The sequence below is a fragment of the Callorhinus ursinus genome, unplaced genomic scaffold (genome assembly GCF_003265705.2).
Source record: "Callorhinus ursinus isolate GAN/ISIS: 27379988/994484 unplaced genomic scaffold, GSC_fseal_2.0 scaffold15, whole genome shotgun sequence".
In the NCBI taxonomy this organism is placed as follows: Eukaryota; Metazoa; Chordata; class Mammalia; order Carnivora; family Otariidae; genus Callorhinus; species Callorhinus ursinus.
In genome coordinates, this window is record NW_027397077.1 from 18,315,683 (window position 1) to 18,342,930 (window position 27,248).

The 27,248-nt window shown below is 43.1% G+C and overlaps 1 protein-coding gene across 13 annotated transcripts in view; it reads right to left on the reverse strand.

Annotated features, from left to right (window-relative positions):
* CADPS (calcium dependent secretion activator) overlaps nucleotides 1-27,248 on the reverse strand; it is a 472,068-nt gene that overhangs the window by 171,231 nt on the left and 273,589 nt on the right. For all 13 annotated transcript variants that reach the window (XM_073901482.1, XM_025885231.2, XM_025885232.2 and 10 more), the window contains exons 7-8: nucleotides 13,333-13,444; nucleotides 6,099-6,238 (exon numbers count right to left, since the gene is read on the reverse strand). In XM_073901482.1, coding sequence (XP_073757583.1) covers nucleotides 6,099-6,238; nucleotides 13,333-13,444 — 252 coding nt within the window. The remainder of the gene's footprint in view (nucleotides 1-6,098; nucleotides 6,239-13,332; nucleotides 13,445-27,248) is intronic.

The window sequence follows — 27,248 nt, forward strand, 5'->3', positions numbered from 1 at the left end:
TCATCTTTGGATCCTTTATTTGAACTTTGGTTTGGCTTTGGGGTGCACATCTAGTGGGAAATAAAGCAAAGTACATGTGTCTGCGTTTGGAACTCTAGGCCACATTTGCCTTGTGATTCTAATATATCCTTGCTCGTAGTATTTTTGTAAAACCTATGCCAGTGGGTCATTGACATCCCTGTCATTCGCTGGGGGCATTTTTATTAGATGAGAGGCCAGAGTGAACTATGAAGGACTAAACAGAGAAGAGAAAGATGCTCTTGGGTCTTCCATGGCCCCCTGGCTTCAGCATCCCTCTGCCCTGGGGCTCCTTGGCAGGGCAATACCCATGGTGATGCTTGTAACTTGTCATTTGTATAAAAAAAAAATGGTATGGTCTTCCTTCATCTGATGTTTGTGAATGTTAATGAATTAGTCAGCTCTATTTATTAAGTATCTTCTGTGCTTAGCATGAGCTGTGCGCATGGCTGCTCCCTAGCTATTCATGGTGAAATTTTTTATTGTATGTCTTCTCCCAGGATGGATGAGTACCCAGTGCAGAGACAAGAGTACGTGCTCCCCTCAGGATGCCTACCAGAATCAACTTGCCCCTGGACACCGTACAAAGGGGTAAGGATGGTTGAGAGGGACATGAAAACCGGGGATAGTTTAAAGTTTCATCTTGGGGGACTGTGGAGCCAGAAGTCACCGAAAAGCCTAGAAAATGAGGAGTTGGTGCCATTCTGGTTTGGTGGAGATGAATTTCAGCCCTAAGGAAGGAGGGGGCTGCATTTGTTTTCCTCTTTGTCCCTGTGCTGCCATGGCCCCTCGCCCATCACAAGTGGTAATGAGGCAGGGCCTTTTTAAAACATTTTCTTTTCTGCTAGAAATTCTTCATGTGAATTTCTTCTAAGAAGAGCAGTCACACTGAGACAAAACAAAGATTCCCACTGGGAGGCATCCATCCCCTCCTGGGAGAGTGAATGAGAGCATGGAGGGTGCTAAGACTCCAGATGCCTCAGGCTTCTTGCAGCAGCCCAGCAGGAAGAAGCATGGACTGGGGAGAAGCACAATAAATTAATGAAAGCAAACAATGGTGACAATAGTCTCCACCACCAACTCTTTATGTAGCTGTAGCCCTAACCATGTATCAGCCCCTGTTCTAAATGCTTTACATATATTAACTCATTTAATTCTCACAACAACCTTATGAGTCAAAACTATCATGACTTCCATTTTATGGTGAGTAAAATGAGGTTCACAGAGGTTAAGCAACTTGCCTACAGCTGGTAAGTGGTTAGTGCCAAGGACTACATCCTAGGTGATTGACCTAGTTGGCATTTATAGAGAATAATACAAAAAAGAAGATAAAACAGAATCATAAAAGTATTCAATTAGTCTAAAAGAAGGCAAAAAAAAAAAAGGAAAAGAGAACAAAGATCAGATGGAATAAACAGAAAACAAAAAGCAAGGTGACAAATAGCAATTTAATTTAAACCTAACTATATCAATAATCACATTAAATATAAATAGGCTAAATATCCCAATTCAAAGGCAGAGATCTTCAGATTGGATTTAAAAGTCTAGAGTTAATTCCATGCTGCCTACAAGAAATGCACTTTAACTCTAAAGGCATAAGTTAAAAACAGTAGGATGGAAGGGATTTACCATGCTAACATTTGCCTTTTAAAAAGCTGGAGTGGCTGTATTACTGTCACACAAAGTAAATTTCAGGGCAAAGAATATTACTAGGGATAAAGAAGAACATTTCATAATAATAAAGGGGTCAATTCATCAAGAAGACATAATAACCTTAAATGTTTATGCATCTAAGAATAGAGCTTCAAAATGAATGAGATAAACATGGACAGAATTGTAAGAAGAAACAAACAAATCCGCAATGATAGTCAGAGATTATGATACTTCTCTATCAATGATTGCTACAAAGTCCTTAAGTATTTGGATGATTTCAACAACACTACCAACCAACTTAATCTAATTGACATTTATAGAAAATAAGCCAACAAGGGAGAGAAAATGGAATTCTAAAACTATTCAATTAGGTCAGTAGTAGTAGTCTTGTTTGAGAGTCTGTGCCAATCTGAGTGGTGTTTTGGAGATTTGCAGGGAGGAGAGAGAGGTGTGATAGTTTTGAAGAACAAGAGGTCTAGAGTAGTGGCACAGTTAAGAACATAGAAGAGGAGAGGGGGTTTTTAAGAAGCATGGCTGAGACTTATAAACTGTATCTCCTTCAAGTTTCATTGAAGCATAACAGGAAAATCAGATTTGCTGTAAATTACTCTGGGTTGGTGTATTGTGGTTCATTGACTGAATCCAGAGTGGAATCAGGGGAGCTCTGTATTTCATTCAAGTTTTGGGTCCTTTGTTAAGGTTGAACTGGAAGGAATAACACAATTCTAGACCCAGCTCCAATGCTTAATCTCATTTGGGCGAGTCTGTTCACCACTCCACATCTGTTTCTCTATGTGTAAAGTGGGATTCATTCATTCACTTATTCATTTACACAACGAATAAGTTGATTTATTAGAATTTACTACATGGCAGGCCCTGTAAGAGCTACTTTGAACAAGGGAGACAAATGTCCCTGGTGACAAGGAACTCACAGTCCAAGGGGGAAGAGATAGGACAAACCAATAAACAAAGAAATATGTGATGTGTGAGATGATGATAAGTGCTCTCCTGAGAATAAAGCAGAGTAAGAGAAAGAGAGAGGACACAGGTGGGCTAGGAAAGGAAGGCATTCTGATACAGTACAGAGACATGCAGAAATCAGGTGAGCCATGTAGAAAGCTGGGTGGAGAAGAAGAGGCATCCAAGGCAGAGGAAAGAGTGGGGACAAGGGCCCTCAGGTACAGGTGCACTTGGAGTCTCTGGGGAAGAACAAGGAGGCCAATGTGGCTGGAGGAGTGATCAAGGTCAGGTAGGCAGTGGAGTCTTCATAGCCATGGTAACAACAATGGGTTATACTCTGAGATGGGGGATCATTGGAGGTTTTCCAGCATTGGAGTGGTATGATCTAACTTGTGTGTTAAAAAAATTACTCTTGCTTCATGGTGGGAAACAGACTACAGGGAAGCAAGGACAGCAGTAGGGGGGCTGCTGAGAGTAAGGGCACACGTGAAGGGGAAGAGGAATGGAGGCTTGGATCCAAATGGTGATATAGTGGTGATGAGGAGAGGCTGAATTCTAGGTTTATCTTGAAGGTGCAGTGAATAGAATTTGCTGATGGATGAGATAAAGAGCAAAAGCGAAAGAGAAATGTCCAAGATGACCCCAAGGTTCTTGGTCTGAGCAACTGGGTGAAGGGAGAGGCCATGTATTAATATGGGAGGATAATGATACCTAGTCCCTGTGAGGCTATTTCAGAGATAAAATGAGAAAGTGCATGTGAATACACTTGCTGAGCTTGAAAACACCATACGGATGTAAAATATGAAGAATTACTCTCCGAGGACTTGCTCCTTGTCAAATAGGCCCAGATCCTAATGTCTTAAGGCCAGAAAGTAGTGTTGACTTTCTCAATAACATTTTTCTGTTCAATAAGGAAAGTTATTCTGAGTGGCCCAGTGGTTCATTCAAGGAACAACAGTCCGCCAACAAGGACTCATTCACAGTAATTCTGATTTTCCTTTTATGTTTTGGTAAACATGAAAGCAGATAAAATTTATAACCTCAGCCATGCTTTTTAAAATTCCCTTCTCTCTACTATTCTTTAAGCTCTAACACTATTTTGATATTTCTCTCCTTCTTCCCCACACAATAGGGCCCAATAAAGCTATTTTAACTTTAAATGAAAAAAAATTGTAATCCATAATAAACATCTTTATTTTCCTTGAGTCACCCCTTGCACAACTAATGCTGTGCATGCCTGATTTAGGCCACATTGGGTCTGACAGTGTTAGTAAGAAAGTTATTGGCTACTTCGCAGGGTTCCCTTAGGCCTTCCTTGTTATTTCCTGGCAGAGGGGTGATTTTTATACGGCAGTCTAGTAATATGAAATAGCGATGTAAGCTGTCAGAAGGGAGTTACATATTTCTTCTGTCATCTGTAGGGTCAAGGTAGCCTGAAATGTCTCAATAATTTTACAAATGAATCAAAAGAAAAATCAGTGAATTCAGATTAGTCAGTTCAGTTTCCAACGAGTAAATGAAGAGAACGTGGGAAATGGGAATGCGTCCCATGGAAAAATTAATATCCATGTAAAGTATGCTGTGGGGATTGAATGTGGGAGTACTTGGAAAACTCCTAGTGTGGTGCTTCAAAGGGGCTGAGAAGGTGGGTTCAGCTGCTGATCCTTGAAGGAAGTTTAAAAAGACTGAACTTTTGAGGACAGACACATTCAATCATATTTTTGTTCGGTCTCTCTCTTTGGTCTGTCCTACCCTCCTCATTTCTCTCTCTCTTGTCTCCTTCCATCCTGCTCACTCACACTCTGGTTCCTTTAGCAAATAGTTACTGAGTATTTATGAGCCAGTATTTTGCTAAAGATGCAGAATCTTTTCCTGTGTGCTATAGAGACTTAAAAGAATTCTCAAACCCATTGTCTTGAAACTGGAATGTTTACATCAAGGAGGAAGCAATATGGGGAGAAATTCCACTTAACATTTTTGGAATATATGCCAGGAGTATGATAACAAAGAGGAAAAGCTGACTTCACAAACATTTCATGAGATATCTTCATGAGATGCTAACCTGATTGAAGAGAAGCTGGCTGCCCTTCATCACGAACGGTTGAAAAAAAGACTACATGTGTAGCAAGGGTCTAGCTCACTCTCCCATGGCCTTCCCATGGCCACAGGCAGAAGAGTTTGGGCATAATCCCATCTCAGACTCTGGGAACAGTTTGGCTTCAAGACAATGCCATGCAAATTCTCTAACTCCATGCCAGAACTCAGGTTCAGTACTGGCCCTCCAGCTTGTTGGGAGACCTTTTCTTTTCTGGAGTTCCCCATGCCTGAGGCCTCCAGTGCCCTGGCTGGGAGGTATCTATCTTTCTCTAGAACCTTGAGCGTTCCATGTTCCCTACAACTCCAAGGCACCAAAGCTGGAATGCTGTTCTTTTTCCCCGGCCACATGTTGCTGTGGTCTGCTCATTTGCTGGGGAGTGTACTTCCTGTCCCAACTGCTCCCTCCTGGACCTGTTTAAAGTCTCTATTTAAATCTGTCTTAATCAGTGGCTAGTCCCTGGTGTTGGGTTTTTGCATTCCCCAACCCCCGAGCACATAACCAATTCTCAGTTTTCATGTCAATTTTATCACTTTAAACCATCTCATAAATGCACACACCCCAAGAGAATTGAGACGTGTTTACTGACCAGAAGCGTTAAGCAGAATGGCAATCGGTACCTGCAGAATCCCTGAAAAACAATCCATTTCCTTCCACTGGTTAGATATCCGTCCCATTCAGAGTTATATGGCCCAACTTCTCTCTAAGTGACACGTTCACATTTACTGAGATAGTGGGGTCCAAGCAGTTTAACAGACATGGCATATACCCAGTTGTCAATAAACAATTTCTGTACAAATCATTGATCTGTGAAATGAAACTTATTTTACTTATTCTTTTTATGCTACTTGAAATCACTTAATTACTCATGTCTCTCAACCTTAAGAAACTGAAGGTGATCATAAATTTTCTATGTTTTGGTCATTTATTTAAAGACTACACTAAACACTAACACTGATTCAATGTGAAGTGAACGTTTGAATGTCGCCTATGGTACCTGCTCAGGTCTCTTGGATGTGGGTGTTAATAAAGGTGAAATTGGATGATTCATATAGTCTGAAAGATCTAGATGCCACTGAAAAGGTACATAAAGCCAATAAAACCTCCTAAACCAGAACCACCCAGCATGCTTCTGGGAACATTTTGAATTGTACTGGAAATCCTATTAGAAAAGAAGGAAATTATTCTATCTTGACAGCACAAATGCACATACAGTAATTGTAAGAATTGAGGAAGCTTATAATAATCTCTCATGAATCCTTTATATTTCCTTCCATGTACTTCTCTGAAGATCAGTTTTTCTTTTTAGAAAATATTTTAGGAAATGGATGGAGATCTCTCTAAAACTCCCACTTGGAGAAGAAACACTTACCCAGAATGCTTCATGTTCTGAGGCTTATCCATTCGGACAGCAAGTTTGATTTTGAGGTCTTGATCGGGGCAGTTTTTGGAGACTGTCATCTTGTGCCACTCTGACTGTTTGGGGCTGTTTGGGGTGGGATGGAGAATAACCTGTAGGGAAAAATGACAACCATCTTAGCCAGAAAATGGAAAGCTGGTCATGGGCATGTTTTTAATCAATGAGAAACTTTGCTGCTGAGAAGCTGAGTGTCTTGTCCAGCTCCCATAGCTGGCAGGCATTTAAATAAAGCAAAGCCTGGCCGCTGCACTCCAATCCAAGGCTCTGACTACCAATTGTGGCTGCCTTGTGCCAAGCAGACCAGCTCGAGGACAGAAATGGTGTTCTCTTGCTCTCTTCTCTCTCCCCCTGGCTAATTCAGCAAAAGTCAGGATCATGGTTTCTGTGATTCTCTTTTTGCATTTTCCTAAAATTCAGAAGTCCTAAAACAACCCAGAACAGACAATGTTCACACATGATTCTCTCTCTATAAGAAGATAGATGTATGAAAGGAAGAAATATCCTTACACATTAGGGCACCTCTCGTCTGCTCATCTTTCTACTCCTCAGGATTCCTTTCTCCTGTTTCAGGAGGAGATATCCCTCAAAGGCCACAGGGGCAAATGGAAGGGACTTTATGTGAGACCTACGGAAGCGAGGGGTCTTGCTGACACACATTTGCACACCATTTCGCCAGGACATGGCATCTCTGTCACAAAACACCCAGCTCTGTCCTGGCTTGAAAGGAAGCACACACAGCAGGAAGGATGGGCTCTTCGAAAGTGTCTTTCACTCTGTGCTTCAGATATGCTACTCTCAACGTGGGTCTCTTGCTTGGTTCTCACTGCCTCCAGGGCCGGAAGCGAGGCAAAGATTTATGGATAACTCAGCACATCCCCTTCTTTGTTTTGCCACCCGAGTTCTCAGGAGCCACATGGGATCCGAGGAACATGCACTCAGGCAGGAGTGAACTATCTGGAAAATCCCTTAAGCTGAGGGAACAGGCACTAAATATAGGCACAACGAAAGCTGGGCTTGCTAAGATTTGCTTTTGTGGTGGCAGCGTGCCCTGCTTTGTTGCACATGGGCTTTGGCTCTGTTTTCACAGCATCTATTTTCTCTAGGTGCAGGGGAAGGCAGCCTCTCTCCTGGGCTGCTTGCACCTCTGCAGGGGGACCGGAGGGGCTTAGAGTTTCAGAGGCAGAACACCCCGGCCTTCCAGATGCTGTCAGCCTCACTGTCCGCCTGTAAGCCTGGCTCATAGGGAGGGTGGGAGCCGATGGCTTCCCGTGAGGCAGCGCAATGAGAGCTCAGGAAGAGTGGGAGAGCTGGGCGGAAACACAAAATCAGCCCCCTCTGACGGGTCTTGTTTGTGCTGATTTTCCACCCCTTCTCATTCCAGGCCTGACCCTTTTCTCCTATTACACTCCCTCTCTCCGATGAAAGAAAATTGATCATTTTTGCTAAATGCAAAATTTGAGTCTTCTCAATGTCTTATGGCATGACTGAAATAGGAGGCCTGATTTTTCAGACTGGAGGTTGCCAAAGATTTTTTGATCATGCCCTATGCTGGTAAAATATGTTGAGCCAATAGCCCAATTTCTGTAAATATACAGAATTATATACAAATTATATATATATACAATTTATACAATTATACAATATATACAATGTATATATATATACAATTATATATATACAATTATATATATACAATTATATACAAATTATATACAAAATATATTGATATAAAAATATATGACCATCAAAATACAAATATATAAAATATCATTATATATTTATATATGTTATATAAATATATATCATTATATTTATATTTTATATATTTACATTATATACACTTACTTTGTATTAATATATTACATTGTTACATGTAGCATAACATACACAAATATAGAAGTCTTAAAGATGAGCTAAAGATAAAAAACTCTATTTTTAAGTATCTTGCTAATTGTGGCAGCTTTATACTATTAGCCATATTTTAAGGTACCCTATATATTTAGGGCAAGGCTCACTGTTCATGATACTGGAAGTAAATCTGTAGCTCAAGTAGTCTTGTAAATCATTTCAGAATCTCTTGACTGACATCTATCTTATCTGACTACTTTGGCAGTGATTTGATCTCACGATGCAGATGACAGCCCGCCTGCTTAGCAGGACGGGTGTCAGCTCCACCATTTTTGTGCTGTTTGCCAGGCTTGCAATACTAGTATCATCCTGAGATTATAGCCCTTTTGTAGTAATCTTTGCAGCCCACTTATTCATTCTGTGAGGGTTAATTTCGTTAAAATTCTATCATCAAACGGATCAACTGACATAACTGGTACCAGCAAAGTGTAGTATGTTGTAGGATGCTGGAGGCAAGTAAGTCAGCGTGCCGCTGGGCAGCAGAGACCCTTCCCTCCCCTCAAGAGAATGCCTGTCCCTATATGTCACTCTATATGGTGTTCCATTTCCTGAGACCCCAGCTTTGGGGAGATGGAGAGAGGGGTGCTGCTGATCCCAGGGAAGCTGACCCTCTCTCCTGAGCTAGTTTGGCCTGAGGGGTGAGGGGGGGGCGTGATGTGCTGGGAACCAAGGAGGAGGAGGAGGGACTGGTAATAGAAAGCCCAGCCAGGGCCAGATCAGCAGCAGGCAAGGCCCTGAGTCTCCTTCTGCTCCTGCCCATTTGGCAAAATCAAAGCAGGAGCAGTGCTCTGGGCACCCGGAGCTCATTAACAGGCCTTCCACCATATGGATTCTGGGCGTGTTTCCCACTGGCAATATGGTGTCCATTCGCCGACACAAATGACCACAGCTCATTACTGGCCCCTCCACAAAGACGACTTCTTCCACGTGGTGGCTCCCCAGGGAGACTTCCTCTCCGGGGTGGATGGAGAGGTGAGGTCACTGCAGTTCTCCTCCATCTTCATCTCCACCCTGCCATGTGCCTGACGGGTTGACGACTCCTTTGTATGTGTCAGTCCTGCTGAATTATTAGGGTCCTCCTGGGTGCACATGAGCCCTGAGCAGTCCACACACCTCATCTGGACATTCCAGGCTGCTAATCAAGCACTTTGTCATCTCAGCCGAGGACCATGTGTGCTGTGCTTTGATGTGGTGATGCTGATGTGGGAATACAACCCACTCTGTGCTGTGAGCTGCATGCCAGCCAGCCCCAGCTTCTCTTCGTTACCTGGGCGCACAGGCAGGTCCTCCTGGGGGGCTGCTTTACCCTCAGGCTTTACTTGACTGATCCTCTCCAAGCCTTAGCGTATATATCCTTCCCTACCTCTGCATCCACCTCCGACCCCGGGAAGGCATTCCTGACCCTCAGACTGGGTTACAACCGCTTGCGATGTTCTCCCAGGTGTTCTTTCTCTCTAGAGACCACTTACCACGTAGCACTATAATTCCTAGTTTTTATGTCTATATCCCTTGAGTTTTTTGAAGTCAGAGATTTTTGCCTGTCATTATTTCTGTTTGCTCTGTGCATGCCACAAATGGTGGGACACCATGGGCTCACAATCCTAGCCCACGAATAGAAGTTTGATAATATTACAGTATTGGTAAGCGTGTAGAGAAACAGTCACTTATGCCTTTTGTGGAAAATCAATTGGTGTATACTCTTCAAGGGACAATTTGGTAGTATCTGTCAAAATTCAAATTTCATTCAGTAAAACATTTTTTTTGAAAACTATCCTACACATACACACACATATGTGCAAAGAAATAAATGCAAGGCTATTCACTGAAGCATTGCTTATACAGCCAAAGACTGGAAACAATCTAAATATATTACGGTCCATCTATTCATGGAATATCACACGGCTATGAAAACAGGAAGCATGTCAGCACGGGCTAGCATGGACTGATCTCCAAATATACTGATATTTCAAGTAAAGTGCACAGCAGTATGAATACAATAACTTCCTGCCGTGCTCTTTCTCTTTCTTTCGAGGGATGTATACACAGATGCTTGTATATGCGTAGAATACTGGGTGAAGAATACATGATAAACTGAAAACAAGGTTTTTCTCTGTAAAAGATACTAGGGCAAGTTGGGAAGAATCATTCATTTTCACTAATATCCATTAAAAATTTTTTTGCAGCATATGAATTATTTTTTCAATTAAAAAGGTTGATTAAAATGAAGCATAATGAATATGGAACAAACTAGATATTGTTGAATGAATGAATGTAGCACTGGGATTTTAAATGTGGTTGTGTCCTGCTAAGCTTGGGAACAATTTGAGCATAGAAATACTCCCTCAGGGGTACAAGAAATTGCTTCACTTTAAAAAACTGAAAGCAGTCTGGCGGTGGCGTGCAGAGGGGCCGCCAGCAGAGGGGCCGCCAGCAGAGGGCGCCCCAGCGGGCACGTGGACCAGGCAGGCCGGTTCCACCGCAACTGGTGGGAAGTTTCTTTGGTACAAGAGTAAATTCTTATCTGGGGAAATAGGTAATGGGGCTGGAGGAGAGAATGAGTTCTTAAGAAATGAATAACTATATGGGGCTGTGGCAAGCCCGTGGCCTTCACCACAGCAGCAGAGCCGAGGGTTTTATTTCTGCATAGGGACAAAGTGGTACAGTGGAAATGGTCCTGGAGATGAGTCAACATCATTCCTGGCACGTTACTTGCCTCCCCTGGGCCCCAGTGCACTCGTCTGGGCAGGATGAGTAATAACTAATTAGGGTTATCATGGAGCATCAGGGAGGGGGGCTGCACAGCGTCCTCAGGGACGGGCACACGTATAGCGCCTGGGCACCACCCTCACTGGGTGGCTCTGGGGGAGCTTCCTGCCTTCCATGGGAATCTGTTTCCTCATTTATAAAATAAAAGGGTTTGGCTAGCCCAGAGGGCTTAACTTTCCTGAGTGGAAACAGCTTTGAGAAGTTGGTGAATGCTTTGGACTTGTGAGTCCAGAAAAATGCACATATGCCCCTCCCCACCTCAACCATTTGCAAACCATTTCAAGGGGTTCCTGGATTCCATGGAACCTTCTGTGGACTCAGGCTGAGCATTCCTGGACTTGCCTCTTCTAACACTAATATCCTGGTCTACATTCTAGTAATATGATTCTGGGTCAGCTCTATAGATGAAAGCCTGATTAAGTAGGTGGGCACAAAAGGACGAAAAAAGAAAGCATGCTTACTGTGTTCTTGCTGGCCTTGTTACGGGTGTGTGTGCCTATGCACTTGTCTCCAGATGTTCTCACATTATTCCACTGATGACATACCAGGGGCTTAGAGAGGCTGAACGTTTGGCTGAGGTCAGACAGCTTTCGGAAGGGATTATGCAATCAACCAGTATGGAATGAAATGTATTGGGAGTCTCTGTGCTGGGCTCGGGGTATAGGGTAGTGAACAGAATAGTTTAGGATTCTATGCCCATGCAGTTTTCATAGTCCAGTGTGGGAGACAGAAGCCAAAATTTCTGTAAATTCTTCTTTCTTTCTCTCATTGGTGATCAAGTTTAGTGGACAGGTGGCTGGGGTAGTAGTGAATGAAGGAAGATGGGCAGTCAGGAAAGGGCTCTCTGAGGAGGTGGCATGTATGTAAGGAAGGAGGCAGCCTTTTGAAGAGCTGGGTAGTGGGGACCGCTCCAGGCAGGGAGAAAGCCCTCCAATGCAGGAAGGAGTGGTTTATTCAGTGGACTAAGATTTGGCCTCGATACTGATGCACAGTGGATGAGGGGAAATATAGCAACAAAAGAGGCTGAGGAGGTGGGCAGACACCAGATCATATGCATCCTTGTAGGCTGTGCTACCGAGTTCCAATTTTATTGTAAGCAGTGTGGAGTGATGGAAGCCTCTGAAGCCAGTAAATTTAAGTTATATTCTGAAGAGACAGGTTGCCTGGTGCAGAGTCAATGGCTGAGAAGTAAAAAGAAATGTCTTTATTATCTCAGTGGTACTCAAAGGGACTGGTACCACCCTTTGGGATGTTTCAGAAATTTGGGGGACATTTTTGGTCGACAAAATAATGGTGCTGGGCTCTGCTGGTATTGAATGGCCGGGGCCCAGGGATAGTACACGTCATGCAGTGAATGAGATGTTCCTCCCCAGTGAGGAATCGTCCTGCATCTCACATGACTTCTGAATATTCCCGCTGGGTGGGAATGGAGGTGGAAAAGCCTGTTGATAACAAACTGAGTCTAGATCTTAAATCTTCTTTACATATTGTTAAAAAGAAAACCACAGGCATCAAATGGTGTTACTTGTTCCAAACCGGTGCTCAGGACATAATCTAACTGCAGTTTCAACCTCCCCCAGAAATGTAGTCTTAACGAGCCAGTCAGGAAGTTTTTGGTCAGGGCTGGTGAGTCTGCCACTTGGGCCCTCTCCATTCCCCAAAGAGAGATGGGGTCATCTGTGTGATAAGACCCCTCACTTTTCCCCCTAAAGGAGAGCCACCTTGCCTAAACAATCCTCTTCTTTTGCTGGCAATTTCTTGCCCCATTGTCCTGCAGAAACCTTGGTTTTTGTACATCTTCTTGGAGCCCCCTCTACTTGCAGATGGGATCCTGCCTGATTCATGAATCATTTAATAGCCATTTTTACAATTTGGAACAATATAGAGTTGAAGTATTTTTGGCACTTTTCCAGGGAAATCGAGGAAACTGTTTTACTAAAACTTGTGGGCAGTTTGAAGAAATCAGTTTACTGACATTTAAGCTTTGGAGCTTCGCCCCTCCATGGCGGGTTTTGTCGCCGTGACCTTCAGAGTGGTTCCCTATGTGGGAACAAGGACAGCGTTCCTTCTTTAGGTCTTCTAGTGCAGTTGTGCCTGAATCTTTACATTTTGAAGTTATTTCATTATTAATTAATTCCCTTTTATTTCTTCTTCATATTACATCATTGTACAGATTTTTAAATTGTTAGGTGGGCCTGCTTGTTAAATTATCCAAGAATTTCACTGCAGGATGGGAAGGGCATTGCAAATCTTTGCTCTAAAGGGTGTCTGGGTCTGAGGGTGTAGAGAACCTCTGCTGTATCTTCTGCAGGGTGCACTATTGGTAGCCCAGATTTAAGAGGAGAAATGGAGGGTTGGAGAGGTTGAGGGACTCGCCCAAGGTCACACAGTCAATGGAGAGTAGAGCCTGTGGATCCAAACCCGAAGCTGGACCTTTCTGTACTTGGCAATGCTGCCTCTTGGGACCTGGGGACACAACTCTCTGGAGCTCCTTCTGATGGGGAGTGCTTACCCGTCCGAGCTCCTTGTCCTCCAAGGCCAGAACCCCTGTGCTCTCTGTGAACAGTTTCACCTTCACAGCTGGCAGTGCGTGGGTGGTCGAGAAGTCACCCTGGGTACCCCAGCTGTGGACAGAATCAGAAAGGTCAGTGCGGAGCCCTCTGCCTTGACAATGCTAAACGCAGCTGCCTTCCTCCTGAGTAGGGGGAATGCAGGGTTAACCCGAGGCAGCATTGGCTGTCACATCCCCCTCCCCTTGCCTCCCTCCAAAGCTGCCAGAGTGACAAAAAGTGTTAATTAACTTGTTAGGCAAATGCAAGACAGATGCTCAGAAAGTTGCCACGGGTCTTCACAGAGCACTACCAGGAATCACTTGGAACTAGCATGGAATCGAGGTGTCGAGAACTTTTCCCCGCGCATTTGCTACCCTTACGAACTATTTCAGGGTCGCCACAAATGTTTCCTTGGATCCTTTGAATCCCTAGTTCTTGGAAATTGCAGTTCTAGATTTTGAGACAGGGGTTCATTTGGTCAGAGCCAACATCCGACTTTAAAATGCGTTTTACAGTGAATCCTGGAACACGACATCAAAAACTAATGATGTAATGTATGGTGATTAACATAACATAATAATTTTAAAAATGTGTTTTAAAATACGTCAGTAGTCGTGGGGAGGTGGGGGGCCCCATTTCCTCTGGCATTCAAAGATGAGTTGAATAGAGGAATGGATGGAGCTCAAAGGAGTGGAAGGTAGAAGGAGGAGAAGTGGGAAATGCCCTTTCCTACTTGTCTGTGGAAATCTGAGTCTTAGATCTCCTCAGAGCAGAGCCTGGCTTAACTAGCATCTGGGTGGGGTGCTAGCCGGGGTGGACACAAGCCGCCGATGGGTCCCTCAGACGGGGCCTTTTCCTCTACTCATCATTGTTATCACAGAGCCCTACCAGCCTTTCTGTACCTACAGTCAGTGCAATCTTCCAGAAGTGTCCACTGGATTGCACTGAGCCCCCAGGGTGCAATCCAGACCCACTGCGTGTAGTCTCCCACTCGCCTGCTCCTAACTATGCCACCGCAGGGCCCCTGCATGCATGCTTCCCTCTGTTGGCAATGCTTCTCCCCACCTGGCTACCTCTTCAGAGCTCAGCTTCAATAACACTTTCCCATCTCTGGTCTCCCAGTCTAAATGTGGTCCGGTGTTAAATTCTCTGGAACATACTGTTTAATTTTCTGTCCTAGCAATCACTGGATTTGTAATTACTTATTGGTGAGTAAATAAGGGATGCCAAATATACATTCTTTTACAGAACTAGGAAACAGGAATAGATATAATTTTGTAGAGAGGTTTTTTTTTTCATTAAGCCTTATATGATGGCCAACGTCCATACTGTAAAATATACATTAAAATATTATTTTTAATGGCCCTATAATTCCTTATAGGTACATCATAATTTATTTAACCATTTTTCTATTATTGAGATGGGGCTGGACATGACTTTTTAAACTTCAACTTTGATTATTTCCTTGGGAAATATCAACAAACATTATACTGCTCTTACAATGCTGCAGGAATTCTGCTCATCAATGAACACTTTCAAGTCTTGGGATACCGATTCCCAAAATACTTTCCACAAAGGTGGCAACCATCGTCCCAGCTTCTGGGAATGAGCGCGAATCACAGTGCTTCTTGCCTTCAAGGGATGCCCCTATTCACTTTTTCTTCTGGCTTACTTTGTCTTTGGTGTTTTCATGGGCATTTCTTTGACTAATAGCAGGCTTGAATGTATTATTCTGTTTGTTGGTTGTATTTCTACTTTTGTGAATCATAGAAATGACTTCTAGTCTCCATGTTGCGCTCAAATATAAATCCTGTTGACTAAATTCAAAGACATGAGCAATCTAGAGGAAGTTGACAAGATGGCACCAGAAAAGTGGAGGTAAGGAGGAGCCCAGATTGGAAGCCAAGGGATAAAAAGTCATTGAGGAAAACCCAATAGTCATGACTGAGAAAGGGAGAAGATATGCAAAAAGACAGGAGACAGAACAAGAAGCAACAGGTTCCAAACACAACAGCACAATGTTAGATGTACAGATAGAAGCTCCTAATTTTGGTCATCAGCTACTGCAGAAAGCTCCTAAGACAGGGAATCAATTTACTAGCAAAAGCAACATGACAAAGTATAGGGTTTTGAATCAGACACCTTTACTTCAAATCCTGGTTAGTCACTTAGGACTTGGGGCAAGTAATTAATGTCCCTGTACCTCAGTGTCCTCAGCTATAAAATGGCCTCATTTCAGAGTAGTGACAAAATAAAGGTAAATAAAAATAAGATAAAGATAAATAAATAAAAGGATAAAAAAATAAAAAGTAAATAGTAACAGGCTTGAAAGAGCATGAGAACCCAACAAAATTTGGCTACCTTCCCTCCCCAAAATAAGAATATGTAGGATATATTCTAGTAACTGTGAGGATCACTTCTATTTTGCGTTATCCATTCAACACATATTAAGAATCTACGACAGTGCCTTCCTACTACACAGTGTAAGTAGTAAAATAGTTATCATCCCCATTTCACAGATAAGATAACTGAGAAGAAACTCAAGATCTTGTCCGTTTTACTCCAGGGAATTTTGACCAAGGGCTAGAACCCAAATCCCTTAATTCCCATGTTACAGCTTTCCCTGCTAATACTGTCATAATTATAACAAGCATTATTAATAATTAGCAATATTGGCAAAAACCATGATCATTAATTTATTCTTTGTGATGAATTGTGCTTTTAATCTCTTCGGGCATTTATCATGATTGGTCATGGAGATGAGGAAGATTCCTTCTGGAAATCAAGAGTTCTGGAATGAGATGCATTAACACCAAGCCACAAAGAGGCTTTGATTTCAGTGCCCCCCCTGGGGTCCCCCACACTGTATCTCTATGATACTGTTGTTGGAACTGGTTTGCTGCTACCCACGGATGCTCAGCTCATCAGGCATTCAACATGACTCAGACTGTAGGGCAGAGTGAGGCCTCCACACTGTCAGTTGGATGCAGTTCAAGCCACTGGAGGCTGCCCTGACGACCCAGTCCATTCGGACACTGAGTGGCTTTTCCTTTCCCCCAGATCTGCAGCTGTGCTTTTGGCTTCCCACCATGACCCTTGGCTCACCTCAATTTTTTAGGTCACTGCTGAATCCCAATTTATCCATCAGATTTCAAAACGGCAGGCTGGCCCAGTAAAGCAGGCAAAAAGAGAAAAGTCTTCAGTCTAATCGGGATGGGCTATGTCATTTCAAGGCCTGTGCAAAATGAAAATGTGGGGCTCCTTCTTCAAAAAGCAGGAGAAAGTGCCACTAAAGGTACTGAAATACAGAGTCTTTCTCTTTTTCAGAGTACTTCTGCTCAAATGCATGCTCCATTGTTCCATCAAACTTCACTTAACAAACAGGGTGAAGGATAAAATAATTAAGAATTTCAAGATGGCAATGCAGAGCATTAAACCAAACATAGGTCTGAGCGTAGGGCCTGTGTAGTTGCATGAGTCATAAGCACATAAATAAGGATCTGGGTTCAATGACACCCAGCCTGTTTAGCTGGGACTGAGGATGGGCAATGCAGTGGAAATTTCTGTCAATGGTGTTGACATGAAACTTCACCCTTCACTGTAGTCCTTGGACTTCATAAGAGAACGACTCCTGACTTCTTTTTGTAGATGCTTCCTAGTCATAGAAGACCCAGGGAGATTTAATTATAAGTACTGTTTCCTGTCCCTTTCCCTTTTGAAAAAAAAAGTCATGGAAATGTCCACTCTGTCTTTTTCCAGCCACAGAGAGACCTGACTATCTTTACAACAAACAGCTAATATTTATTCAGAGATTACTATGTGCTAGGCACAAATTCCTCCCTCAAAAGTGTTACTCAGACATACATGCATTTCATTTTTTTTTACGTCCTCTTGGCCATCCTGTGAAAAGCTTATAAGGGTTACTCTCACAGTTACAGACAAGACACTCAGACCCAGACAGGCTATAATGTGTCCAGGATCACACACAAGGAACACAAATGGCAGTCTGATTTCACGACCCAAACTCAACCATGGCACCATATGGTCTTCCTCTCATGTTCCACCAACTCACTGCTCTGTGTCTTGATCCAGTTAAATCAGTTACGTTTGTAACTACTTTTGCCAAGCCTTGGCCTTTTGGTGGGGCCACACATCATTCAATGATTCTATTTTTCAATGTTGCATTCTTCTCTGCTCATTTCTTTGGCTTTGCTGGGCACTGAGACTGTGGTTATTAAGATGGATACCACTTCTTAAAAGTTTCCCAGAACTGAAACACAATTGCAGTTTGATTTGAGAAGACCAGAGGTTGATAATATTTATTGCAAGCAGCAGTTGGAGAGGTTAACGAACTTCTCTCTGAACACAGGTAAAGTGGGTGAGGTCTCCCTTTTTTGTGACCTCATCACATCTGCCACTATAATCACACCATATAGCTAGCTCACAGAAAAGCTAAAAATAGTCACCAATTAGCCAGTGCTTAAATTTTGCCATCCCGGGCTGAGTGCTTTTCATGGATTATCTCGTTTAATCCTTCTGACTGCTCTTATGAGGTATATTCTGTTATTATCCCCACTTTATAAATGGAGAAACTAGGACTTGGGGAGGTTAAGTAACTGGACCAGGGTTTCAGACTATCACAGAGCCATGCTTTAAACACCTAGAATTTTTAGATTTGCTGCTCTAAATTCTTCATGGAGTTTTTGACTGCAGAGCCCATGCATGAAACCATAGAGCTTCACTGCCTCTCAGTAACACGTAACACTGTATCATAGCGTAGTCTGACAATTTTCTGTGTGTGTATCTGGCTCTTTCCCTAGATAACGTACACCTTGGGAGCAGGGAGCATGGCATAACTTTTTATTTTTAATTAATTTCCTGCACCAAGCACAGGACTTGGCACACAACAAATACTTATTTAGTGCCTAGGAAGAAGTGACAAATTCAGAATAATCATGTCACCAAATTCAGGGGATTGTGGGGAGATGTGACATTTGGGATAGCCAAGGGTATGACTGCCTCCTTTGAGCAAAACTGAGACCTTCATATCCTTAGAGATAAGATGATTTTTAGGAGCACAGCAACTCTCCGCAGTGCACACTGAGGCTGGCAGCATGCAGTGGAGACCCAGCATACCAAGGATGGTTAACTCATGAGGCCAAGGGCTGGCTACAATGTGAATGTCAATGGTATAATGCTGGAAAGTGCCACCAAGTTATAAAATGGACTATTATCGTCACTTCTGGTCTTTCCAGCCACCAGCACATAAACATAGACTCTAGAAATGCAATCACTCAGAGTGGTACCTCCAAATATAAAGCAACGTGTATTGACACATGGTTGAGTCCATTCCAAACCAAGTACATTTTACAAGAGGGTAGGGAATAAATATAGGAACAGTCCAGCTCTCTGTGGCACTGGGTGAAACTCTGACTTCTACTGCTCTAGGGATCGTACCTCTAATTAGCCCTTCATTTCTTTCTTCATTTAGAAAATACTTCCTGCAGGGGAACCTGGGTGGCTCAGTCCATTAAAGCATCTACCTTCGGCTCAGGTCATGATCCCAGGGTCCTGGGATCGAGCCCCACATCGGGCTCCCTGCTTGGCGGGAAGCCTGCTTCTCCCTCTCCCATTCCCCTTGCTTGTGTTCCTGCTCTTGCTATGTCTCTCTCTGTCAAATAAATAAATAAAGTATTTAAAAAAAAAAGAAAAGAAAAGACTTCCTGCATGTCCCACCATGTGCAAGTCACTGTGTTAGGAGCTGCTGTGGATCCAAAAGGTGAAGGAGACATCAGTACTTAGGGATATTGTGTTTTACCTGCAGAGGTGTCAGATGCAGAAATGATAACACTTAGTAGAGTGAGTTTGAGCCTTGACTTTCACATCTTTAATTGGGAATAAGGATAATAGTGACCCCAGAGGATTGATGGACAAATAAATAGGAGATAAGCTATTGTATATACACTGTTCAACTCAATACCCAGCACATGGAAAACACTAAAAAGTTATGTCTTTCACTGTAGGATTATAGACCAGGGGTTGGTAAACTATGTCCCAGGGGCCAAGTCTGACCAAATACCTGCTTACATATGGCTGATGAGCTAGGAATGGTTTTTTCATTTTTAAATGACTGAAAATAATCAAAAGAAGAATGTTTTGTGGCACAAGAAAATTACATGAAATTCAAATTTAATGCCTATCAATAAAGTTTTATTAGGACACAGCTACGTTCACCCCTTTACATACCGCCCATGCTGCTTTTGCACTTCAAAGGCAGAGCAGAGTAGTTTTGACAGAGACCATCTGGCCAACAAGCCTAAATTATTTACTTTCTGGTCCGTATAGAAAGAGCATGCTGACCCCTGATAGACACAGTGAAATTGCTGGTTCAGTCTAATGGGAATACTTTTATTTTCATTAGCAGATCAGAAGGAAGTAGGCTCACTGGAGCATATCCACGAAGATAAACTGTAAACATGCACTTACAAGGACAGCTCAGCCCATGGTGATTCGATTTGCTGCTCTAAATTCTTCATGGAGCCTTCTCCAGCACTCTCGGTGTATTGGAAAAGTGGGGATTGTGTATCATAGCATTTCAGACACGTGGTACCCAAATGCTGCTTCCAGATCCACTTGAGCTGGCTGACTCATTTAGTCACACTACATCATTATTAATATCAAATAATAAACATGAGTAGCAGATAATTCATATTTTGGGGAATGGAGATGATTTTTTAAAGTCACAGCACATTATTTCTCCAAACCTAACCCACAGTGCCACTGCTTTGAAAGTGAGCACTTTGATCCGGGGGAGAAAATAAGGGAGAGGAATATGCTCAGGTGGAGGGATGGAGAAATCCACTGCAAAGCAACCTTCTACTGTGTGTTTGGAGAGCATCTGCTTCATCACAGTCACATCTCTGTTTACTATTTAAAGCCTCTTATTTGCGGAAGCCTCCTCAGACCATATGTTATCAACAAATGTTGCTAATCAAATACACACAGTAATTTTCATTAGAATTTCCTCCACCCCCTCCCCCCATGAAAAAAAAAACATTTGCCACAAAGGGAATATACCTCCCAAAATGACAGTAAACATCCACCGCAAACCTTTGACAACAGAGTGGTATTTACAAATGCATATGTGAATAAGCCAAGACAACACATCCCCTTTAGGCAAATAAGGACCCTTGGAGAATTGGATTTTGTGCAGGTTGGTCTTGGGGGATGATGTCATTAGTTGCCATGGCAATGCTCAGCATAAGGCCATAATTCATGCCACGTAGACAGGATTTGCATTTATTCAAGGTATATGGCTCATGTGAGCTGGGTGTTAAATTGGTGTGGTTCTTAAAATTAACTGTGAGCTTTAACAAGGGAGAATTGTCATTTCAGGGAATGAAAGTACCTTGGTCCCGTTGCTAAGAGGGAAAGTTAATAATTGCCTGGAGACAACTGCATTAAAATCTTCCGGCCTGCCTTTCAGGCAGACTGCATGATATTCTATGCCAAGCGAATCAATTGTGCCATCACAGTGTGTCTCATGGAAACTAATTGATAGGATGTGATTTGGGACCTTTAATGTACCAGAAAAGCTAAACTACCTCTTATCTACATAAATGAGGCATTTGCTTTGTAGAAATTAGGTTGTCTGCGAGGCGGAGACGTGAAGGCTCTGGTTCGCCTACTTGACATTTCCACTGGAATGTCTCCTCTCCAGGAATCTGAAATCAAATGTATCCAAACCTCGGCTTTAGCTTTCTCCCCTCACAACTGCTCCTCTAAGGCTTCCCCGGCTTAGCCAAAGGAACTGCCAGTCACCCAGACTTCACTCTTGTTTTCTCTTCTTCACCCCGTGTCCACTTCATCATCAGGTCTTTCATACCTCTTACATTTATCACACATTGCTATAGAGGAAAATAAACCAGAAGGAGGGAGGTTGGAGATGCCAGGAGGAGGGTGGGCCAGTGGGATATCAGCAGATGTGATGGAAGCGGAGGCTTGCAACGTGCTTGCGTGGTGGGGCTTGACCTCCAGTGCCTCTGTTATCACCAGAAGCAGTAGCTGTTATTGCTCCAGCCTGCAACCAAGATGCAGGAACAGGCCTGAGCCCAACCCACAGTGAGGAGCCAAGACCAACCAGACCCACATCTTGAATCAGAGCCACCCAGCTGAGCCTGGCATGAATCAGCCAGCCCCCACCAATTCGCACATGAGTGAAGGAAATAAATGACTACGGTTTTAAGCCATTGAGTTTTCAGACAGTTTGTTACAGAGCAATAGCCAACTGATACAGTGCCTCTGTTTGGTACTTAATCACATCATCCTGGTTCTACTCTATGTCCTACAGTTTGGTCTAGAGTTGTCAGGTACAATAGCATATCCTGGAGAACCCAGATGTATCTTATTGTCCTTTCATATGATTACAAAGTCTATTGCAGTCATTCAATAAATGCCTGCCTAATGACCTTGCTGCCTTGGAAAAAAAATAGTTCCCAGCTCATACGTCCTCAGAAAACAGCCTCCCTGTTTGCCAGTCTCTCCACAGTATGAGAACTGGACTGAGGCCTGATTGTGCTGGCTGAAGGCTGCCAAAAGCACGGTCCGGGTCCCCTAATAAGCAAGAGTGTCAATACCTCCCAAGACCAAGGCAGGCAGCCAATGTCTCTCAAACCACTTGCGGTCAAGTGCTCCCAGAGGAAGCCCTCGCCACATCAAAGGTGCCCCCGCTCGAGCCTCCCACATGGAAAGCAATGACCATGAAGCCAACCTCAGCAGCAGTGGAGTGCCCCCAGCATTTGTGGCTCTGAGTGGGCACCCAAGCTGCAGTGGGCACACAGAGGCAGCACTTGAGGGGTTCAGGCACAGCCATTCAGAGGTTTGGCTGTCCTCCATGCAGCCAGCCCCATCCTGTGAGACCTCCCAGGTGCCTTTGATGGAGGGGATTATGGGAACTGTTGTTGGTTTTGCTTTCATGGGCTGGGTTCTCATCATCCCACAGAGAAGGATCCCTGAGGGCACTGTTGTGAGCCATGCTTGTCTCTTCCTCTGGGACTGGCTAGCGGTTTTGTTCTTTTTTTTCTCTGTTTAACATTTATGAGAAACCACTGGGAGTGGCCATGAATGCCAGGAGTCTCAAAGGGAAATGGTGAATGGGCCAGCTGGCCAAATGCCCTTCAGTATGGACTGAAGGCTGAAAGCATTGGGGAAATTGCTCTTGAAGCCAAAGGTATGGCATTGGCCCAATCTGGAGCCAGAGAAGTCCTTCAAAAATGACAAATCCGAGTTGTAGAGAACTATCACCACTGGTCAAGCCATCTTGATCATCTCTACCGATACTATCTCAGTAGAGTGAAAATACCACCCATATTTGCAGTCAAATTTGGCTCTCCTTGCACTGGCCATCAGGGTCCTCCACAGGGCCTAGCTATTCTTACTTTGGGATTCCCACCCACATAACGTTAAACATGCTAAAGGTACTCTAAACCACATCGTAAAAAATGTATAAAAAACTGGATGAAAGTTGAATTGCAGTCGACTAATTAAAAGACATTTAATTCAATATTATTTTTGATTTTGCAGTTATCTTTATTTAAGAATCAATCCATTTCCTTTTGAGGTTTCGATAGTTTCTTAGGCTCTTGAACACTATTTGGGCCCAGGCACTGTACCTACTTGAGTCTAACCAATAAGGCCAGATGTCTTGGGCCCAGATGTAACTAAAATGTCATGACTGGCACTGGTTTCATTCTGAAATAATAAATTTGAAGGCTCACCAATTGATAAGAGCCAGAATTAACTATAATTTCCTTCAATTCTAACTTGCACACATTCCTAATAAAAATCAGTGGTTTTATGTCCTCTGTCCAGGTAAAGTAAATGGACAGATATTTCTGCCATGCATTTCCACCAGTAAGGTCTGTGTACTCTCCTTGTCTCAGTACTAGGGAGACATAAACTTACAGGAGAGTGCTCAACCAAGCGTACCTGGAATGCCCAATGCGAGGGCCCATCATTCAGCTTGGGACTAAGTTTTCTTGTTTGCTATGGATTTGACAGTAACAAAACTTGTCTTCTTTAACTCCCCGAGTGGATAACGGTTGTAAAAACCTTTTAATGCTTCTAAGGCCCTTACAAGTGTTAGTTATCTTTTCACAGTGGAGACTTTTTTTTTTTTTTTTTTTTGGTCCTTCCTGCATCTTCCCTTCCTTGTTTAGAGATGTGTGCGAGGCATACAATGAAATCCATTTGGAACTCGTCAGATTCTGAGTGTCCCTCGATTCCTGCTGCTCCCGCTTGTCAGGTGCTCAGCTTTGCTTTTTATGGTTTCCACCTCATTTAGGCTCAGTGCTTGGAAAGTCGAGTGGCAGAAAACGAAGCCAGGTGCAACTTCTGAGAAAAATCTGAAGGTACTGAGGTTAGAAATGTGGGCTTTACAGTTGTATGGACTGGTGTGAATCCTGGCTCCACCTCTGAGGAGCTGTCTGATTGTGGGCAAGAGATCCATAACCTCTCTGAGCCTTAGTCTCCTCATCTGTAGACTGGAAATAAGCAAAATACCTACCATATGCGGTTATTACAAAGAATTAATTATATAATTCAGGTAAAGCATTGGCACAGTGAGCACATACTATGGCTTGGCTAAATACATGTGAGCTGCTCTTATGAATAGGGTCCTGGAGGTAACTGGGCTTTAAAAGGAACTTTAGAAAGCCAAGTGGTTGAATTTGGAGGCTATCACAAATTTAGTCATGACTAATCTTATAAAAAACAAACAAACACACAAAACCCTTTCTTTGGCATAGCTGGGTGGTTGGACCAACCATAATCTTTTACCATTACATTCTATGCATTTTGGTAGACTTGTTTACAGAGGTTTATGATTAAGATATCTATTTAGAATCATTCAAACAGCAAGTGAAGCACAGATTCCTTCTTCTGGTCCTCCTTCCATCTCACTGGCCATGCCTCCTCAGTCCCCTTTGCTGCTTTTCTTCCTCTTCTCTCTAAACTTTAGCACACCCAGGCCTCAGTCTGCAGACCTCTTCTTTTCTCTGTCCACAGCAGTGGTTCTCAATGGGGGCTGTTTTGCTCCCTTCCTCCTCCCCGGACACATTTGGTAATGCCTGGAGACATTTTTGGCAGTCATGACTGTGGTTGGGGGTCACGACTAGCATCTTTGGATAGAGGCCAGGGATGACACTAAACATCCTACAATGAACAGGGCAGTCTCCTGCAATGAAGACTGATCCAGACCAAAAGGTCAGTAATGCTGAGGTTGAGAAATCCTGGTCCACACTGAGCACACCAGTGATGCTTAATAGGCACTCCAACTTAATATGTTTAACACTCAACTTTTAATCTCTACCCCAAATCCAAATTGGCTCCTCCTGAAGTCTTCCTCGGGTCAGCAATTTGCAATTCCATCCTTCCAATTGCTCTGGAATCATCTGTGACTCCAGCAAATCTGTTGGTCCTATCTTCAAAGTACAGGCATAATTGGACCACTTCTCACTGCTCCACTGACCCCACCCTGGTCCAAGTCACCATCATCTCTCCCTTGGTTTATTACAATAGCCTTCTAACTTGTTTTTCTGCATTTTCCTTGTGTCCTGCAAGCCCACAGAAGCCAGAGTAATCCTTTAAAATGTAAATCAGCTATGATCACTCCTCTGTTCAAAACCTTCCCAATGCTTCCACACCTCAGTCAAAATAAATGACAAAATCTTCACCAAGGCCTCCAAGGCCCTACATAAGTTGGACCTTCATTGCCTCTGACCTTGTCACTTTCACTGTCCTTTACTCAGCTCCAGCTACAAGAGTCTCTTTGTTGTTCTTCAAAAATCCTAAACATACTTCCACTCAGGGCCTTTGCACTTGAGGGTTCCTATTTTTTGAAATGCTCCTCCCCCAGTATTCTGCATCAGTCTGTCTCCAGCTTCATCCAGGCTCTACCCACAGTCTTTATCAGTGAACTCTCCCCTGACTGTCCTGAAGAAAACAGGACCCCCAGCACTCCTCGTTCTCCTTCCCTACTCTATTTTTCTCCTGAGCACTTACTGCTATCCAACATATATTTTACTCTTGTTTTTGTCTTTATTTAGTGTCTCCTATCACTAGAAGCCAAGCTCTATGAAGGGCAGAGGCTTTTGTCTTCTTTGTTCTCTGCATATCTGTATCTAGACTAATGCCTGGCACACTGAAGGCACATCATAAATACTTGTTGAACCAATAATCAATTTTGAAATAGTGCTATTTGTGAATTTTAATGTCAGAATAATTTTCATTCATTATAAATAGACTATTCCAAACTCACTAGGCCAGCTGGGAATCTGTTCTTTGCCACTTAAAAGCTGTATAACCATGGGAGGCTACTTAAATTCTTTGGGCATCAGCTACCTCAACTGAAAACTCACCAGAGTTTCAATTTCTAAGCTGCTATGAGGTTAAATGAAATAAAGCATATAAAGTATTTGGTATAGTGCCTATAACATACAAAACACTGAAAAACTAGTGACAGGTGCCGTGATAATAATAGGGCTGTACATGGGGATTTTCTCTAGTCTGTACAGGAACCCACCAAAAACTCCCCCTCTAACCTCTCCCTGAGTGTCCCCACCTGCGTCTTCCTTATCCACCCACAGCTAGAATTCTAGGCCAGGTCCAGGGTCTGCCAGGCTTCTGAGCCCTCTGATTCTACTTATTTTAATCCAATTCAATTCAACAGATAAGGGACCTGAGTGCATTATGTCTATAATGGAGATGAATCAGTGGGTGCCAGGCAAATGACTTTTGCCCCGCACTTGCAAGGATGAGAGGCGGGAGCAATAACACAGAATTGTGGGCAATAGCAAATTGATTGGATAGCTTCCCTTGGTGATCCTTTTGAGTTTCCCATTGAATGAGAGCAGGTTTATCGATTTAGCCTCTAAAGGGCTCATTTGTTGTTGTTGTTGCTTTTTGTCATTGTTTTTCACTTGTTTATTCATTCACAAATTCACCCACCTGCCCAATCTATGTTGAGCACCATATGTGCCAGGCACTGTTCTGGGCTCAGGGCAAGACCCAATGAATAAGACAGAGAAGGTCCTTGCACTCATGAAGATAACCAAATAAATACGCATGGTGATTTCTGAAAATGATAGGACCTATAAAGACAGTAGAATGGGTTCATGAAACAGATAATGGCTGGGGCAGGGCTACATTAGGTGGGTAGTCAGGGGACATCCTGTCCCAGGATGTGGAGCTAGAGCTGAGACCAGAGAAGAGGGGTCTCCATCCTCCTCTTTTCCCTCCTTTAGTGAAGTAAAGGGAGAATGAGGTGGGGGAATCACAGCTTCAAACCCACCAGAAGGGAGGGACCTAATTCTTGGTCTGCACTTTATCTCTGGTACCAAACATCCTGAAAATACTCATTGAGTGAATGAATGAGTCTGATTTGTTATCCTCTCTCCCTTCCTCCTTCCCTTTCTCTCTGTCTCCCTGTCTCTCCAGTGCTCTTTCTCAGTCTCCCAAGCTCTAAGATGAAAGTACCTGAGCATGAGTTTACTTAGCAGATGTTATAAGAAAGAAGGGTCTCATGATGAAACTAGCTCAGGAAATACTGGCTTAACCAAAAACTGGTGCCTTTCTGCAGGATTTCTCAGAGTTTTTATTATGCTAATATACATTCTGAATCTTCAAGAGGGGCCATAGCATACAACATTTCCCAAACTTATGTGACTAGAGAAACTTTTTCCCAAAAAGGTTCATGAATGGATAGTGTGTAGTAGGTAATACTTCAAGAAACTCTGAATGAAACTGACCAATTGCACCAAGGAAATTCTTGTTAGCTAATAATTTGGTTCTGGATAACCATTGTCATCTCTAAGCAAAG